Below are 16,882 nucleotides of genomic sequence, written 5' to 3'. Positions count from 1 at the left end.
TTTTAAAGGACTATTTTCTTTACACGACTCTGTCATTAAACTGGAAAGATTACCAATTTTCATGCATTGTTGTGTTTTTTTTTTAGCTTTTTTATAAAAACAACTTTTTCCACACATGCACACACACATAGATTAGCATGCACTCTAAAAACCACTCACATGCTGGCTAGTGCCACGCACTACATCAGTATCCATTAACAGTGAGGACAATGAATCACTTATCAGGCATGATTTGCATAACATGTTGTGGCTCTGTGAGCACTCAGACTATTATCCCCTCCAGTTGTGGTTTAAAAAAAATAGGCTGAATCAGAGCATTTGGCCCTTTTTTGAGAGGACGTGTGAGCATCCTCTCACTGCTTCAAACACACATCCTGAATGACTGCAAGCTGTTTGCTTTGCAGCACAAAATACATAAGCAAAGCTACTTTAGGGCCTTTACATGGAAACAAAAGGGTCAAGCACATCCCCACACAATTTTCACAAACATACACAGACATATATATATATAGGCGTATATAGCCTCCATTCATCTTTCTGAAAAGTAATCACATGCACTTTCCACACGCCTGCCTCTTTGGCCTGTGCTGTATTTGTCTGACTGACTGGCTGTCAGAGCAAAATGAAAGAGCAGGAAGATCAATAAAGATGCGAAGGTGATGAATGGAGGAACAGAAAATGACAAGGAAAAGGACAAAGGAGGAAGGCGGAGCAAATGCAAGAAGAGAGGACAGAGGAGCACCTTGCTCTGTGGTAGTCAAAATCTGATAATAGGATGATGAAGCTTAGTGCAGATGTAATGCCGAGTTAGTGGGTTCGCTCTTTCTCTTTTACTTACTTACTGCTGCACAAAGACAACCCTAAGGAAACATATATCTGAGTCCATCTGGCCTGCACTGAGTAAGTCAGACACACGCCTGCACACACATACCCATTCCATAATCCAACCATGAATGACCACAGCTTGCTGAATAAAGCTGGCATCACAGCATAGACTTAGTACACCATAAAGACCGTTAGTGCACCATGGAGACTATTGCACGCCACCTCAGACACACACAAGTGCACAAGCAGAACATACACAAAAGGATAAAGTAGTAATGGGTGTCCCTGCATGACCTAGTTTCAAGCTGAAATATGTCAGTGTGTGGAACCAGCTCCCTGCAGAACTGTCTATTAGTAAATCCCTGAATCCCTGCCCAGATGCTGCTCTGTTCTTGACCCATGACCTCTATGTACATTGAGGATAAAAGAGGATTTCTTTCCAAAACACAATAAAGTATTAATAATATTAGAATTGTTCCATGACCATAGAATTATAAGGTTTGATCTGACTTTTGGGCTTAGAAAAACCTTGCTAACATTAGATTGTTCTTTGCCATTATTACTCTTATTTTATCATTTTAAAAAAGAACGTTGCCCGACGTATGTACAAGCTATGCAGTGTTAACACTCATAACATGGTTGAAGGCTATTTCTCCCATCTTTTTTTATTCTTTTCTTTATTCTTTGCCAATACTGATAGACACTGACATAACAAAGAAGCTGAGGGTAATAAGTCAATCCATCTGAAACAAGCCAGGTCAGCAAATTTTTACCATTAGCTTAGGGTGACCAACCGTCCTCTTTTCCCCGGACATGTGCACTTTTCACGTTCTGTCCGGGGGGATTTTCGAGGACCCATGTGTGTGACGTCATCCCCGAACTGCTGCTTTGTGAGCGCTTGTTCTGCACTCAAGGACAGGACTGACAGCGCGCAGCAACGCGCCTAATGATGTTCAAACGATCCCAAAGCGCAAGTGCATCTTTTCAGACGAACTGCAAAAGAAATTTCCCTCGTACTGACCATAGCTGGACTGGCCATCGGGCATACCGGGCATTTGCCTGGTGGGCCGATGGTGATTTTTCGTTTTTACGGCCGATGGTTTTGTTGTTGTTGTTTTGTAACGGTATAAACAATCAAAGGTGGTGGATTGGCCAGATGCTGGCCGGTGTGTAAAAATAACTCAGTTATTTGGTGGTGTCTATGGCGGAGCTTCCACAGAGGCTAGCAGGTGGATGAGGGAAACGGGAGGCAGGAGGAGGAGAGACCCGAGGCGGCCGCCGGTCCGAGTGTCAGGTGAACTGAACTTCAGGTGAAGTTATGACCTGCAGTCTATCTGGGTCAGATATAAACCAAATTTAGGTGTAGTTTATTTTCATTGTGCTAACTTTTTACAATAACTCATACTGCGTACTAGCTAGCATGACGGAGTTTCTATACAGGTGGGCGGGTGCTATGATGTTACTGATAGTGATATGATATCGGTTTGGATATGTGGTGAGAGGGAAACATGAAGATGAAACCAGGAAATGTCCTTACTGAATCATCAGAGCTAAACAGGTGATGGAGAAACAGGGTTACCTTTAAGGTGGGCATATATGAGTTGAAGGGAAGTTATGAACTGTTTCTGAGAGACAAATAACACCAGGATCCTTTTCTATGTAGCTGACAGCTGGTAACTGTGCAGGGGCGGGTCTAGCAAAGTTTTGCCAGGGGGCCAGGTTGGGCATTAACAGGGAAAAGGGGGCACAAAGAAATACCTTTCTTTCTTATTCTCATTTAAAATGTCTAGATTTTAAAAAATAATTATCTGAATCTTACAACCAAAGTTTTTTTGGCTTTATGGTTTTTCCTATAATACCTGGTGGGCCGGTCTCCAGTCAAAATACCCTGGTCAATTTTTTCTCCCAGTCTAGCCCTCATACTGGTAATTTTTTTTATGCAGATTAAGCATTATTTCTGTACCATTATTTAATTCCAGAGGTTTTTAAGTTCTTTTTTTGCACTTGTTGACTTGTAAAAGCCTATATGACATATTTTTTTCACAATTAATTAACCGCACAGTGAAGGCATCGTTTAAATATGTTAAATATGTTTCTTTAAGCAAGTTCTTCATGATTGAGCTAAGTGTCCTCTTTTTTGGAAATCAAAATGTGGTCACCCTACATTAGCTACCATGCTAGATAGCTACTGATGTCAAATTATGCTGGTGTTTACTAGGTACAGTGACTAGAAACAACAAACGGGCTAATGGATAGCTGAAGCAGCTAGCAGAGTTAGCAGCAGGGTTAGCGGAGCGCTAATGCTAAACAACATGCTTTTTGTTGATGTCGTGTTCATCTACTTGTGACCAACAGTATAAATCTTATATACAGTAAATCAATTTCTCTAGTTGACATTGATCTCTTAAATATAGTACACAAAACTGTGACTTCAACCTTTATTTTTGTTTACACACTTATCTGCACAAGATGAGTGTCCCACCGGAGACTAAAACAAACAGAACTGCTTAGGTATAATAGCTTATATGGATTTGGGCAAGAAATGGGGAACCGTAAATAGTGCAGAATGACTCTCTTAAGACTAAACAACAGCAAAACAGGAAAGGGAAAAATGTCCAGGGAGTTGCTTCTCTGGACAGAATTCAATACTCCAAGAATTGGCTGGTTGAACTGTGTTTTTCTTCCTTCCTAATTGAGATAAGAAATGTGGTCAAGCAGCAATTATCTTCTTCCAAATTGCATCCTGACTTGCTTTAACATAATAAACGATCCTACCCTTAGGTGCAGCAGCAAATTCTCCTCACTCCATGCTGATAAACACGCATACTGTGCATCATTGCCCTACATTCTTCCAGGCCTGAGGCTGCACGTTTTGGTTGCTTACAATAAATATAAAGATTTTAAGCTATCAAATAACAATGGAAACTTCAGGACTCACTTAGGGAAAAGGTGTCCACTTGGTCTTTGACACAGAGACCCTACTGGCTGTTTAAAGCTTAAATCAATGACCAATCTCAGGCTTAGAGTGGAGGACAACATAGGCTGGCTAGGTCAACGCCAAGTGTGCCAGTGTTTCTATTTCTGGCACATCGTGACTTATTTAAACCATCCTATCCCTATAACGTCATCAACACTCACAACGTCCCAGTGTCTGGCCAAGCAGACTCTCAGCCTTCTGTGGCTGTGTTTGCTGGTGTTGTTTTACACATTTGACCAGGCCGATGCAGAGTGTGCATTCACGCACGCAGGTACAGTCTGTACATATTTACAGGTTCTTTCGCCCTTACGGTGCGCTCTACCTGTGATTTGTTGTGCAACGCTCCCTGCAGTTCGGGGAAAATTGTAGCTCCGACTTGACGTCCATGTACCAATCAGTTGTGAGTCGAACCGAGAAGTACTTGAAGGAGCAATCTATGGGTGTAAATGCCACCTTTTCACATTTTTTTGGCAGTTTGCATTGCTGGGAAAGGAAGAGGATGGGGCCAGGCCAGAGAACGGATGAAGCCCCAAAGCCAGCAGGGTTGGATGCTGACTATTCCAGCATCATTTCATGCGTGAGCGAGTGAGTGATTAATTCAGCCACATTTGAGTGCGTATGTGTGTGTGTGTCTGTGCATGTTGCTATGGTAACTTGGGTATAGGATGGGTTGCCCCATGGAGAACACTTGCGGCTCACTACAAGACCAGAAGCCTGGCCTCTTGGGATGGAGAGTGCCCAGCGGTTAATGTTGTGCTAGTTCAATGCCCGGCCACGCGTTAGACATCTGGATGACATCTGTTTCTGCACCTGATTGTTTTTATGTGGGACACTCTGCCTTTAGACACTGTGTGCATATATATTGTATCTAGTGGCATTACTGCAAAACAAAACAAAACAAAATACTAGCATAAACGCGATGCTGAACAGGGTTGCTGCCCCTCGCCCCACCAAGTGCAGACGGCCCTGGAGTCTTTCCAAGCTCCCCGCTGTACTGCTTCTGTTGCTTCAGCCTTAATGCCCTGCCTTGTATAAACACGCACATAATAACAAATATAATTAACTCTCAGCAAGATTTAACCAGCAGAATGAGGCGAGCAAGCACGAAAAAAAGCCACCGAAAGAACAGACGAGGGTATTCAAACACAACGACTGCAAGGCAACAACACTGGAGGTGAGAAAGGGGCACCAGGAAAAGTGAAGAAGTGAGCACCCCTGCTGTGGATGCTCCTGAGTTAAATGTGACTAATTCAACCTTAAGAAAAGAGAAAGCCCAGTGGACATCTGGAATAGGATGATCTACCCTACATACTAATTAGAGGGCTCTACTGTTCCATCACATTATTAACAGCCATTAATAACTGCACGCCTTTTGGTTTTGCATAATACGCTCTGTGTCAAAAGGATCTTTTTTTTTGACAAGCTGGCTGCTGGTGCTCAAGTTTCTCCTGCTACGACAATCACCACCACCAGGTCACATTAACTTGCACGCACTGTTCAACTGTAAAGACCGATGATGCGTAGCAGGAGCAATTTTAGCCTGCGAAGAAGTCGTCTTTTTTCAGCAGATGTGAATCGAAACATATGTTGTTAACTACTGAGTGATTCCCACTTTTGAGAGAGAGAACTTCAAAGAGATCAAGTACAGCGAACGCTTCTCCAGGATTCCCTCTACAGTGGAGGACACACACGCAAACGCACAAGTAGGTGTAAAAGCAAAAGTAGGAATGCACTCTCTTTACACCTCTTTACACGTGAAATCAGACAAATGGCTTTCCCTGTTCTTCAGTACAGGCAAAGATTATAAAGAGTGGGAAGAGAAAGAGGGCATTGAGTGAGAAGGGACACAGAACTGGTTTAAATGTGTAAAAAAGAAGACAGAGAGAGGACGAAGCTATCAGTCACTCACCTGTTTCCAGTTGTCAAAAATGATGACTTTGCTGTCCTCGTCGTCCACTGTCACCGTATACTCGTAGCCCTCACCTGCAAACAAAACGCCCTCGTCACACATAAGAAAGGACAATGCAGCTCATGTTAAGAATAAATAGGGGGGGTCTGACAGGTTGTAAAAGAAAATCATAACAGGAATTGTGGCGATAAAAAGAATGAATCACAATATTCACCACTTAAGTAGATTGTCTGCATATTCTGCCTCAAGACACTGATGAACCAGTTTAAGTCTTAAAAACTGTCCTTGACCTACTCGAGAGTTCTTACATCATTATCTGTGAAGATTACAGCAAAGCATTTAAAGACCGGGCTTTGGAGCTAAATGATGTGTTTATGAAGGCGGTATAATGCAGATGTTTTAATGCTATTTTGCTCCAGTTTAAATGATGATGGTGATATTCCGCATTTTCTTAACTGTCAAGGAATCCCATGAAACAAATGTTTTAAGCCTATATGTTAAAGCCCAGTCTAACTGCTCTGCCTTATCGGCGACTCTCGGTCCAAGCCTCTTTACTCTTACCGAAGAAGGAAATCTTTTCAAACAGCTCGTCAAAAAGGTAGATTTTCCCCATTTCCTATAAGTCAAGGTCAATTTTTACCAAATGCTACTTGAAACGAGATTTATTATTTTGGGAATGAAATGTTTTCAGTTGCAGATTAATAGACATTTTTGAATATTCACAGCAGCAGCGTATATGAGACAGTGAAGATTGAGTCCATATAGAGCACAAGTGTCGAACTCCAGGCCTTGAGGGCCGGTGTCCTGCAGGTTTTAGATGTGTCCTTGATCCAAAACAGCTGATTTAAAGGCTAAATTACCTCCTCAACATGTCTTGAAGTTCTCCAGATGCCTGGTAATGAACTAATCATTTGATTCAGGTGTGTTGACCCAGGGTGATATCTAAAACTAGCAGGACACCGGCCCTTGAGGCCTGGAGTTCGACACCCCTGATATAGAGAAATAACACATCATGTGTCACTATTTTGAATCGCATGCTTAATTTTCCATCATCTGATCTCAAAAGGCAATTTTTTTGAGTAATGGACATTGAATCTTATGATACATTTAAAATACAGGCACGTCTGGAATCACTGTGGCGACTGCCGTTGGTACGCTACCTTCCAGTAACCACATGAAACTCACGGATCCCCTCTTTCTAATTGTACGTGTTTTAATTGTTACCGGCAACAGCTGCAAAATCAAAGCACTTTGAAAATCCGATGATTCTTTTTGATACACAAAAGCAGCCAGGTGGAGCTACTGTACGTGCCCATTAAATATCGTAAATTCATTTAGGCGTAACAAACTGAAGCTTCCTATCATTACACCATTAGCACAAACACTTCTTCATTAAAATACACAATAACTGTGGAAAACTCACCGGGATCAATGAGATTTCTGCTCTTAGGGACAACAAATCTCCCAGTGTAAATCAATGCTGTCTTTGGAAAGTAATTACTTTGCGTATTGGCTGGTAAGGTGTTACTCCACTCACAGATGCTATGGTTCTGAGCATCTGTTCAAAACTACTAAAAAAGTGCTAATTAAACAGGTGTTGTGTCTTTTTTTTTTCTTTCCACACTTTGCAATTTTAATGTGTGAATAATTGAACGGTTTAGTGCACCACTTAAATTCCCGGGCATGATAAGAGTGGCATTGGGGAAACATGTAAAGGCTCCTTGTCTGAGAGGGGTTTTTGTTTCTCTCCCTGTATGATGCATAAATCCAAATGTACAATGTTGGCAGCAATGAATACCACATGATGATGTCAAGGATACGTCAGCTTTATGCATGATGGAGAGCGTTCGTCTCTTAATGACAGTGACTTATCGATTGGCCGAGACAAGAGCTGATTATCCCCGGTGTTAAACTGATCTTTGCCACAGACAGACCTGCTGACTGATAGAGGGGGAAAGAGGGTCGGGACAGTTTTAATGAGCTTTAATGGTAGACGTGTATACCTTAAGTAGAAATATACCCAATGACACGAAGACCAATAAACCAGAATATCCCATTTGCCTGGCTGAGGTCACTGAGACCTTTTACATGTCTCTTTATTATATTTAAAGCTACAGCTAGTAGCTGGTTATCCTAGCTTAGACTGAAAAACAAAATAGGTGGAAACAGCTGGTACGGATTAGTGCAGAATCCCTTGGTCCCACCTACCAATCTGCACAATGTCTGCATGCTAAATATAAAAGCATTTGCTGAGCTGAGCAAAAAGAACAGGAAAAAAGGGAAACCTGTAAACCTCTCTTGGAGGTGAGAAATTCAGGATCAGAATTGTAAACCTAAACATAGTTTTACTCTTTGGTTTTATACTTAATGTAAACTAAAAAGGTATAGCCTTCATGCATAAGCGCTACTGATGTACACCAGTCTTTTTTAGACATTTGGACACTACATGATTTAGGTAGTCATGATATGGCAAAACAAAAGTGCTCAAAGAGTGGTTGGGTGAATTTTGTGGTTGGATGAGCGTGCTTTACTGTTTTCTAAAGTTAAACCTTGGTTAAACCTAGTTAAAAACTAAGTGGAAACAAACTATGAATATAGGTGAACATGCATGTATGAAGACATTCCATCAATCTCTGTCCAGGTCATTACCACATGCTTGTGTCTCAGAGTCTATAGAGAGGGATCTGTCTGACTGCCCGGCCAGAGATAAGGCCAGCGACGACTTGCCCACGCCATTCTGTCCCAGTAGCACTATCCTCAGTGCCCCGCCATGGCTGTGGTAAGATGACTGGGCAGCAGCCGATTGGCTGAAGGACTCATCCCGAGGCACCGCTGTGTCACTGATAGGCAACGTGGTAGGCTCCTCCAAGCCTGGGATCCAATCACAGTCCTCGGATACGGCCTCTTCCCTTCGCAGCTGGTGCTTGACAGGCAGGGGTGTGCTCCCTCGTCGAAGCGGGGGTGCCGTCGTTAGAAACATACTGTACTAGAGTGAAATAGAGACAAAATAAGAAAGACTGTCACTGGGCATTGCGGGAGGTGTTGCTGGCACGAGTGCATTCCCAGATTTTTAAAGTTCAAAGCAGACAGCTGATCTACCTGTAACGCTGCCTATTCTTGTCCATGTTATCGCAGGAGAATGTGGGAGGGGGAGGGTACTTCCACTGTGTGCGTATGTGTGTAAAAAATAAAAGGAGAAGGAGGTGATAACAGCAGAGGTGAGACAGATGAATGGCAGTGTGAGAGAAAGATGCTGATGAAGACACAGAGCATGTCAAAGGGAAAATTAAGAGAGGAGGAGGGTGATGTTGAGGTGGGGAGTGGTGATATGAGGGCAGTAGGAGCTGCTGACAGAAAAGTGACAGCAGGTTGATAAGGATGCAGAGAATGAGGTGGAGACCAGAGAACAACAAGAAGCGTGCATGTAACACGGAAACATTTGGCAAGGATAGACAAAAAGAGACTGCAGCTGTGCGTAATAAGTGCACTCAGGTGGCTATGTGCTGCACGGTGAGTGTGTGCACAGCGGGAATTCACATGCAAACAGGTCAAAAACATAAAGTCTGCATCTTTATTCTTAGTCTTTTAAAAATGGAAATCTATAATTGGAGGCTTCCAGTGGTTTTGTATAGAACAATGGCTTTGCTGAGAAAGCTGTGAGTGTTTCTGCACGAGCACAATAGTGCATGTGTGTGTGGGAGTGTGTGTTTTGCAGCCACAGCAGGTCAACCACAGAAGACCTGCATTAATATTAATACAGCAATTAATCTAGCTCCACAGCAGCACCAAGCATTGGTGGCTCTGTGTCTGTCTGTGGCACAGCCAAGTACAGTACTGGCACTTAATTAAAGGGGACTGACACAATAATAGGAGCACACTCAAATACATTACAATGCAGTTTACAGCTGCTGTTGTGTTACTGAGCTGAGCACGTCACAGGACACGAGCTACAAGTCATAAACTTGCGTGTTGAATTAGATTTGGGTAGGTTGCTATAATGTAGCAAACTAAAAAGGTATAGCAGAAAGGTTAGGTATATTGTAGCATATAGTATAGAATAGTATAGTAAGTATACTATAGTTTATTTTAATATAGTATAGTATAATGTAGCACATAGTATAGCATAGAATACTATAGTAAGAGAAGTAATAGTAATACTCTATACTGTAGTGTAGTTTAGTATACAATAGTACACTATAGCATACAGCACACACACCAAACTTAATATTTAATGGTTTTTTAAATGAATAATGAAAGTTAATGGAAGAAACCCAGTTTCTATTTGGTTCCACAGATATCACGATGTATCAGAGAACTGTTGTCCTGTGAATGTGATACCATCACTATTGTGACATTCACAGGACTATTGTGACAGTACTTCAATTCAATTCAATTCAATTCAATTTTATTTATATAGCGCCAAATCACAACAAAAGTCGCCTCAAGGCGCTTCATAGATACAGAGAAAAACCCAACAATCATATGACCCCCTATGAGCAAGCACTTTGGCGACAGTGGGAAGGAAAAACTCCCTTTTAACAGGAAGAAACCTCCGGCAGAACCAGGCTCAGGGAGGGGCGGCCATCTGCTGCGACCGGTTGGGGTGAGAGAAGGAAGACAGGATAAAGACATGCTGTGGAAGAGAGACAGAGGTTAATAACAGATATGATTCAATGCAGAGAGGTCTATTAATACATAGTGAGTGAGAAAGGTGACTGGAAAGGAAAAACTCAATGCATCATGGGAATCCCCCGGCAGCCTACATCTATTGCAGCATAACAAAGGGAGGATTCAGGGTCACCTGGTCCAGCCCTAACTATATGCTTTAGAAAAAAGGAAAGTTTTAAGCCTAATCTTAAAAGTAGAGATAGTGTCTGTCTCCCGAATCCAAACTGGAAGCTGGTTCCACAGAAGAGGGGCCTGAAAACTGAAGGCTCTCCCTCCCATTCTACTTTTAAATACTCTAGGAACAACAAGTAGGCCTGCAGAGCGAGAGCGGAGCGCTCTAATAGGGTGATATGGTACTACAAGGTCATTAAGATAAGATGGGGCCTGATTATTTAAGACCTTGTATGTGAGGAGCAGGATTTTGAATTCAATTCTGGATTTAACAGGAAGCCAATGAAGGGAAGCCAAAACAGGAGAAATATGCTCTCTCTTTCTAGTCCCTGTCAGGACTCTTGCTGCAGCATTTTGGATTAGCTGAAGGCTTTTCAGTGAGTTTTTTGGACATCCTGATAATAATGAATTACAGTAGTCCAGCCTGGAAGTAATAAATGCATGAACTAGTTTTTCAGCGTCACTCTGAGACAGGATATTTCTAATTTTAGAGATGTTGCGCAAATGGAAGAAAGCAGTCTTACATATTTGTTTAATATGTGCGTTGAAGGACATGTCCTGGTCAAAAATGACTCCAAGGTTCCTCACCGCGTTACTGGAGGCCAAGGTAATGCCATCCAGAGTAAGAATCTGATTAGATACCATATTTCTAAGATTTTCAGGGCCGAGTACAATAACCTCAGTTTTATCTGAATTAAGAAGCAGAAAGTTAGCGGCCATCCAGGTCTTTATGTCTTTAAGACATTCCTGCAGTTTAACTAATTGGTGTGTGTTATCTGGCTTCATGGACAGATAGAGCTGGGTGTTATCTGCATAGCAGTGAAAATGTATGCTATGTCTTCTAATGATACTGCCTAAGGGAAGCATGTATAATGTAAACAGAATTGGTCCTAGCACTGAACCCTGTGGAACTCCATAATTAACCTCAGTGTGTGAAGAGGACTCTCCATTTACATGCACGAATTGGAGTCTATTAGATAGATATGATACAAACCACTGCAGCGCAGTACTTGTAATACCTACAGCATGTTCTAATCGCTCTAATAGGATATTATGATCAACAGTATCGAACGCTGCACTGAGGTCTAGCAGGACAAGCACAGAGATGAGTCCACTGTCAGAGGCCATAAGAAGATCATTTGTAACCTTCACTAAAGCTGTTTCTGTGCTGTGATGAACTCTGAAACCTGACTGAAACTCTTCAAATAAACCATTCCTCTGCAGATGATCTGTTAGCTGTTTGACAACTACTCTTTCAAGGATTTTTGATATGAAAGGAAGGTTGGAGATTGGCCTATAATTAGCTAAGACTGCTGGGTCTAGAGATGGCTTTTTGAGTAAAGGTTTAACTACAGCCAGCTTGAAGGCCTGTGGTACATAGCCGATTATTAGAGATAGGTTGATCATATTTAAGATCGAAGAATTAATTAATGGCAGGACTTCTTTGAGCAGTTTTGTAGGAATGGGGTCTAAAAGACACGTTGATGGTTTGGAGGAAGTAATTATTGAAGTTAACTCAGAAAGATCAATTGGAGAAAAAGAGTCTAACTTAATATCAATGGTACTAAGAGTAGCTGTAGATAATATTACATCTGTGGGATGATTATTGGTAATTTTTTCTCTAATGATAAAAATTTTATTTGTGAAGAAGTTCATGAAGTCATTACTAGTTAACGTTAAAGGGATGGTTGGCTCAAAAGAGCTCTGACTTTTTGTCAGCCTGGCTACAGTGCTGAAGAGAAACCTAGGGTTGTTCTTATTTTCTTCAATCAGTGATGAATAGTAAGATGTTCTGGCTTTGCGGAGGGCTTTCTTATAAAGCAGCAAACTATTTCTCCAGGCTAAATGATGATCCTCTAGATTTGTGACACGCCATTTCCTCTCCAGATTACGAGTCATCTGCTTTAGGGTACGTGTTTCAGAATTATACCACGGAGTCAGGTACTTCTGATTTGAGGCCTTAGTTTTCACAGGAGCTACAGTATCCAGAGTCGTACGTAGTGAGGAGGTGAAATTATTAACAAGATAATCGACCTCTGTTGGGGTAGCGTTCAGATAGCTGCTTTGCTCTGTGTTGGTACAGGGCATTGGAGATGATAACAGTGGGTGGATTATATTCTTAAACTTAGTTACAGTGCTTTCAGAAAGACATCTACTTTGATAAAGTCTACTCTTCACCGCTGTGTAATCAATTATTGTAAAAGTAAATGTTATCAGGAAATGATCAGACAGGAGAGGGTTTTCAGGAAACACTGTTAAATGTTCAGGTTCGATGCCATATGTTAAAACAAGATCTAGGGTGTGATTAAAGTGGTGGGTGGGTTCTTTTACATTTTGAGAGAAACCAATTGAGTCTAATAACAGATTAAATGCCATGTTGAGGCTGTCATTTTTAGCATCTACATGGATGTTAAAATCACCCACAATAATTATTTTATCTGAGCTCAGAACTAAATTAGATATAAAGTCTGAGAAATCAGACAGAAACTCTGTGTAAGGCCCAGGTGGACGATAGATGATAACAAGTAAGACTGGTTTCTGAGTTTCACAGCTGGGGTGGACAATGTTAAGCATCAGGCTTTCAAATGAATTAAAAGTCTGTCTTGGTCTTTCATTAATTAATAGGCTGGTGTGAAAAATTGCTGCCACACCGCCCCCTCGGCCTGTGCTTCGAGATTTCTGGTAGTTAGAATGACTCGGGGGTGTTGATTCATTTAAACTAACATAATCATCCTGCTGCAACCAGGTTTCTGTAAGGCAGAGTAAATCAATTTGTTGATCAATTATTAAGTCATGTACTAACAGAGACTTGGAGGAGAGAGACCTAATATTTAATAATCCACATTTCACTGTTTTACTCTTTGGTTCAGATGTGGATACTGTATTGTTCTTTCTTTGTGATTGTTTATGTTTAAGTTGTTTGTTGCTGGTTTTTAGTTTGTTTTTTGTCTTTTTGGAAGCTGACACAGTCTCTATGGAGATGGGTTTTTGGGGGGGTAGCAGGAGGAGAGAAGCTGCAGAGAAGCGTGTAAGACTGCAACTCTGTACTGCATTGTTAGTTACTCTGTACATACCATTTGTAGTGTTTTTGTATAGTGTTGCATGGAGATGTCTTTTTTTTAAGAAGTCCACCTACTACTGATGAAACTGAGATATTTTAAGAAAGAAAGTGTAATTTCAAAAATGTGTATTCAGTCTGTCTGCTGTTGTCACAAAGCAATGCTGACAAGAAAATGAAAGAAAGCTGTTGCACAGCTCGTTGACTTAACCACTGTGTGGTATGACTGGTATAATGTAAAATTATGTTTTTGCTAGTAAGGAGGCTGTAGACCTGACACTGATTCAGACCTCTGTCTTGGATGAAATGTAACAGTTTGGACAGCCAGCCTCAAGATAGGATCCTCTGACTGCTAACATGACGCTTTTCCTGGTGTAAAATAGAGCACAGAGTGTAACAGTGCAGTCCTTTGAAGTGCACTATAGCGTAATTGCAGTGTTGTTAATATTGTATAGTGTTTTTACTACAAAATGCAGTTAAGGTGTGGCTGATTGTGACACTTGAGTATGTAGCTCTCTCATGCACACGCAGACACATCAAGCCTGTCGCTCAGGTAGCAGCCAAAGGATCTAATCAATTAAGCACGCCTTTATTGTCTGCAGCGCTCAGAGGAGCTTTCCTACGCAGAGACCGTGACCACGGATCGCGCCAGCGTGTCAGGGGTTAATCTCTCTCTCGCCAGGCTGTCTAGAAACTGGGGCAAACAGCAGTGCATAATACAAAATTAATACTACAGGCTATGTTTTTATTCTCTCTTCCTCGCAGCCCAATCACACAGACACTGCTGTTTCTTTCCAGCCCAGTTAGTCTTTTTTACTTTCGAGTCTTACGAGCCGTGTTTACTGTACAGCTGATCCATAATTGTGCTCAGCATCTATGGAGTAACCTGTGGGATTAAGTGCTCCACTATATGAACGGATCGAAGGCGTTTAAGAAGTGTAACACTTGCCGACGGTTTACAGAACACACAGATATCCTGTCACAGCAAACGCCGAAACGCCTAACAGCAAGTGGGGTTTAGACCGGGTGAGAAAATCTGGTTCATTAATATTCAGTCTTTAATGAGCAGTCAAAGTTCGCGTGATAGTGAAAGAAATTAAGAGCCTAAATAATAATAATAATAAAACAATTATCTAATAAAAGTGAAAAAAAAAGGGATTCCTGCACATAGAAAGTGTAGCTGTGAGAAACCAAAGTGTGCTGCAGAAAAAAAACGTAGGCGGTGTTGTAGCAGCGTACCTGGAGTGTGTGGCTGGCTATTGTGCAGAGCCCACGAGGCTGTAGTGGAACATCTGCGTCCCCTTACCTGGTCAGCCATGGTTATCGGTGAGTCTTCTCTTTGCAGAACGAGGCTCAAGTCATCTGTGCTGCTTGCAGACCCGGCATCACATTAACCACGGCTTTAACGCACGGCACCCAAAAGGCACGCGCGACTCATTTAACGTGATGTTATTTTCCCCTTCTCCGCCGAGTAAAACCTCCCCCCTCCACCTCCACCTCCTCCCTGCCTTCCTCCTTCCGCTCGCTAGAAATGAGAGGTGTGGCGCGTGGAGCGCCGGGATGGGAAGAAGCAGGCTGCCAGGTGGAAGAAGACTCTATACCTGCGTCTCCGCTCGGCATAGGAGGCGACTTTCTATGTGAAGGAGATGAGGACGGACAGCCACCGGCACCGAAACGCATCCCCTCATGTCCTCTGAGAAGAGTTCCAGCGGACAGCAGTTTGTACGCTCCTCTCTCCACCTCCAGTTAACACCTGCATGTATCTCTCTCTCTCTCAGTCTGTGTGTGTGTGTGTGTGTGTGTGTGTGTGTGTGTGTGTGTGTGTGTGTGTGTGTGTGTGTGGGAGTGGGAGTGCGCCCTTGAGTGACTGCAGAGTGATCTTGGGTTGGAGGTGAAGGGAGTGATGAGTACGGGGTGGTGTGCCCCTCTAATGCTTTCAAAAAGCTTGTTAAGTTCTTTTCAATAACTGTGTGTGTGTCAGACACCAGGGTTTGAGCTGCTCCCGTAGAAAAAATATCATTCAGTTTTGACAACTGTTAGCAGTTTCTGTCTGTGAGGCGGAGCGGCCGCCAGGGGGAGGCAGAGAGACATCTCGTGGATGGGGGAAAAAAGGCGCTGCCGCTGAACGCTTGTACAGAGAAATGAGGGTGTTGCCAAAAAGTGATTTCCGGTGTTTCAATTTTTTTTAATGTATAATATTTTTGCTATATTTTTGCCAATATTGATAAATAGTCTGGGATCATCGAGATTTAAGGAGGAGTTATAAAAGGATATATAAAACAAGCAAATGACCTGTTTTGCAAGTATCTTTACGTACCTGCAGCTCTTTTTGACCACTTAAAATATCTTTATGTAACTATTATGTTATATTTGTTGCAATTTTACTGCTGGCCCCACCTCTCTTGAAAAAAACATTTTTAATCAATCAGAGTTTTGTGTTCATAAATAATGGGTATATAAAAGTCGCTTTGCTCTCTTTTTGGCCTAAAACAGCTTGATATCATTCACGGGAGATATGTTTGATATGTGTTTCACAGATTATAGGTCAACACGTAATTTAAAACCGTTTAAATACAGACAATCTTTTTTTCTATTCTTTTTCTTTTTCACACAACAAGTGCCAAAAAATGATTTCCAGTATTTGCCGAAAACTAGTTGTGGTAATTAAGCTGTATAAATGACTTGTTGGCCTATGATCTGGCAAAAATATTCCAAACATATCTCTCATTAATGATATCAAGTAATTTTATACCCAAAGGAATATTATCACAAGGTAGAAATTCCAATCAGCTTTAAAAAAGGTAATTTTCAAGCGAAACCTGGGCATGAAAAGTTATAACAAATATAACATAAGATTTCTATAAAAAATATTTTAAGGAACTACAATGAGTATAATTCAATTCAATTCAATTCAATTTTATTTATATAGCGCCAAATCACAACAAAAGTCGCCTCAAGGCGCTTCATAGATACAGAGAAAAACCCAACAATCATATGACCCCCTATGAGCAAGCACTTTGGCGACAGTGGGAAGGAAAAACTCCCTTTTAACAGGAAGAAACCTCCGGCAGAACCAGGCTCAGGGAGGGGCGGCCATCTGCTGCGACCGGTTGGGGTGAGAGAAGGAAGACAGGATAAAGACATGCTGTGGAAGAGAGACAGAGGTTAATAACAGATATGATTCAATGCAGAGAGGTCTATTAATACATAGTGAGTGAGAAAGGTGACTGGAAAGGAAAAACTCAATGCATCATGGGAATCCCCCGGCAGCCTA

General features: G+C 41.8%; 1 protein-coding gene across 1 annotated transcript in view; it reads right to left on the bottom strand.

Annotated features, from left to right (window-relative positions):
• Window positions 1-16,498, bottom strand: part of rem2 (RAS (RAD and GEM)-like GTP binding 2) — a 39,966-nt gene extending 23,468 nt beyond the window's left edge. Inside the window, exons 1-3 of the mRNA XM_082514572.1 lie at window positions 14,915-16,498; window positions 8,361-8,697; window positions 5,712-5,785 (exon numbers count right to left, since the gene is read on the bottom strand). Coding sequence (XP_082370698.1) covers window positions 5,712-5,785; window positions 8,361-8,697; window positions 14,915-14,926 — 423 coding nt within the window. The 5' untranslated portion in view covers window positions 14,927-16,498. The remainder of the gene's footprint in view (window positions 1-5,711; window positions 5,786-8,360; window positions 8,698-14,914) is intronic.
• Between the last annotated feature and the right edge of the window lie 384 nt (window positions 16,499-16,882).

This window comes from Aulonocara stuartgranti (assembly GCF_965226115.1).
Source record: "Aulonocara stuartgranti genome assembly, chromosome: 18".
Lineage (NCBI taxonomy): Eukaryota > Metazoa > Chordata > Actinopteri > Cichliformes > Cichlidae > Aulonocara > Aulonocara stuartgranti.
This window is presented reverse-complemented; position numbering and strand designations above follow the sequence as displayed.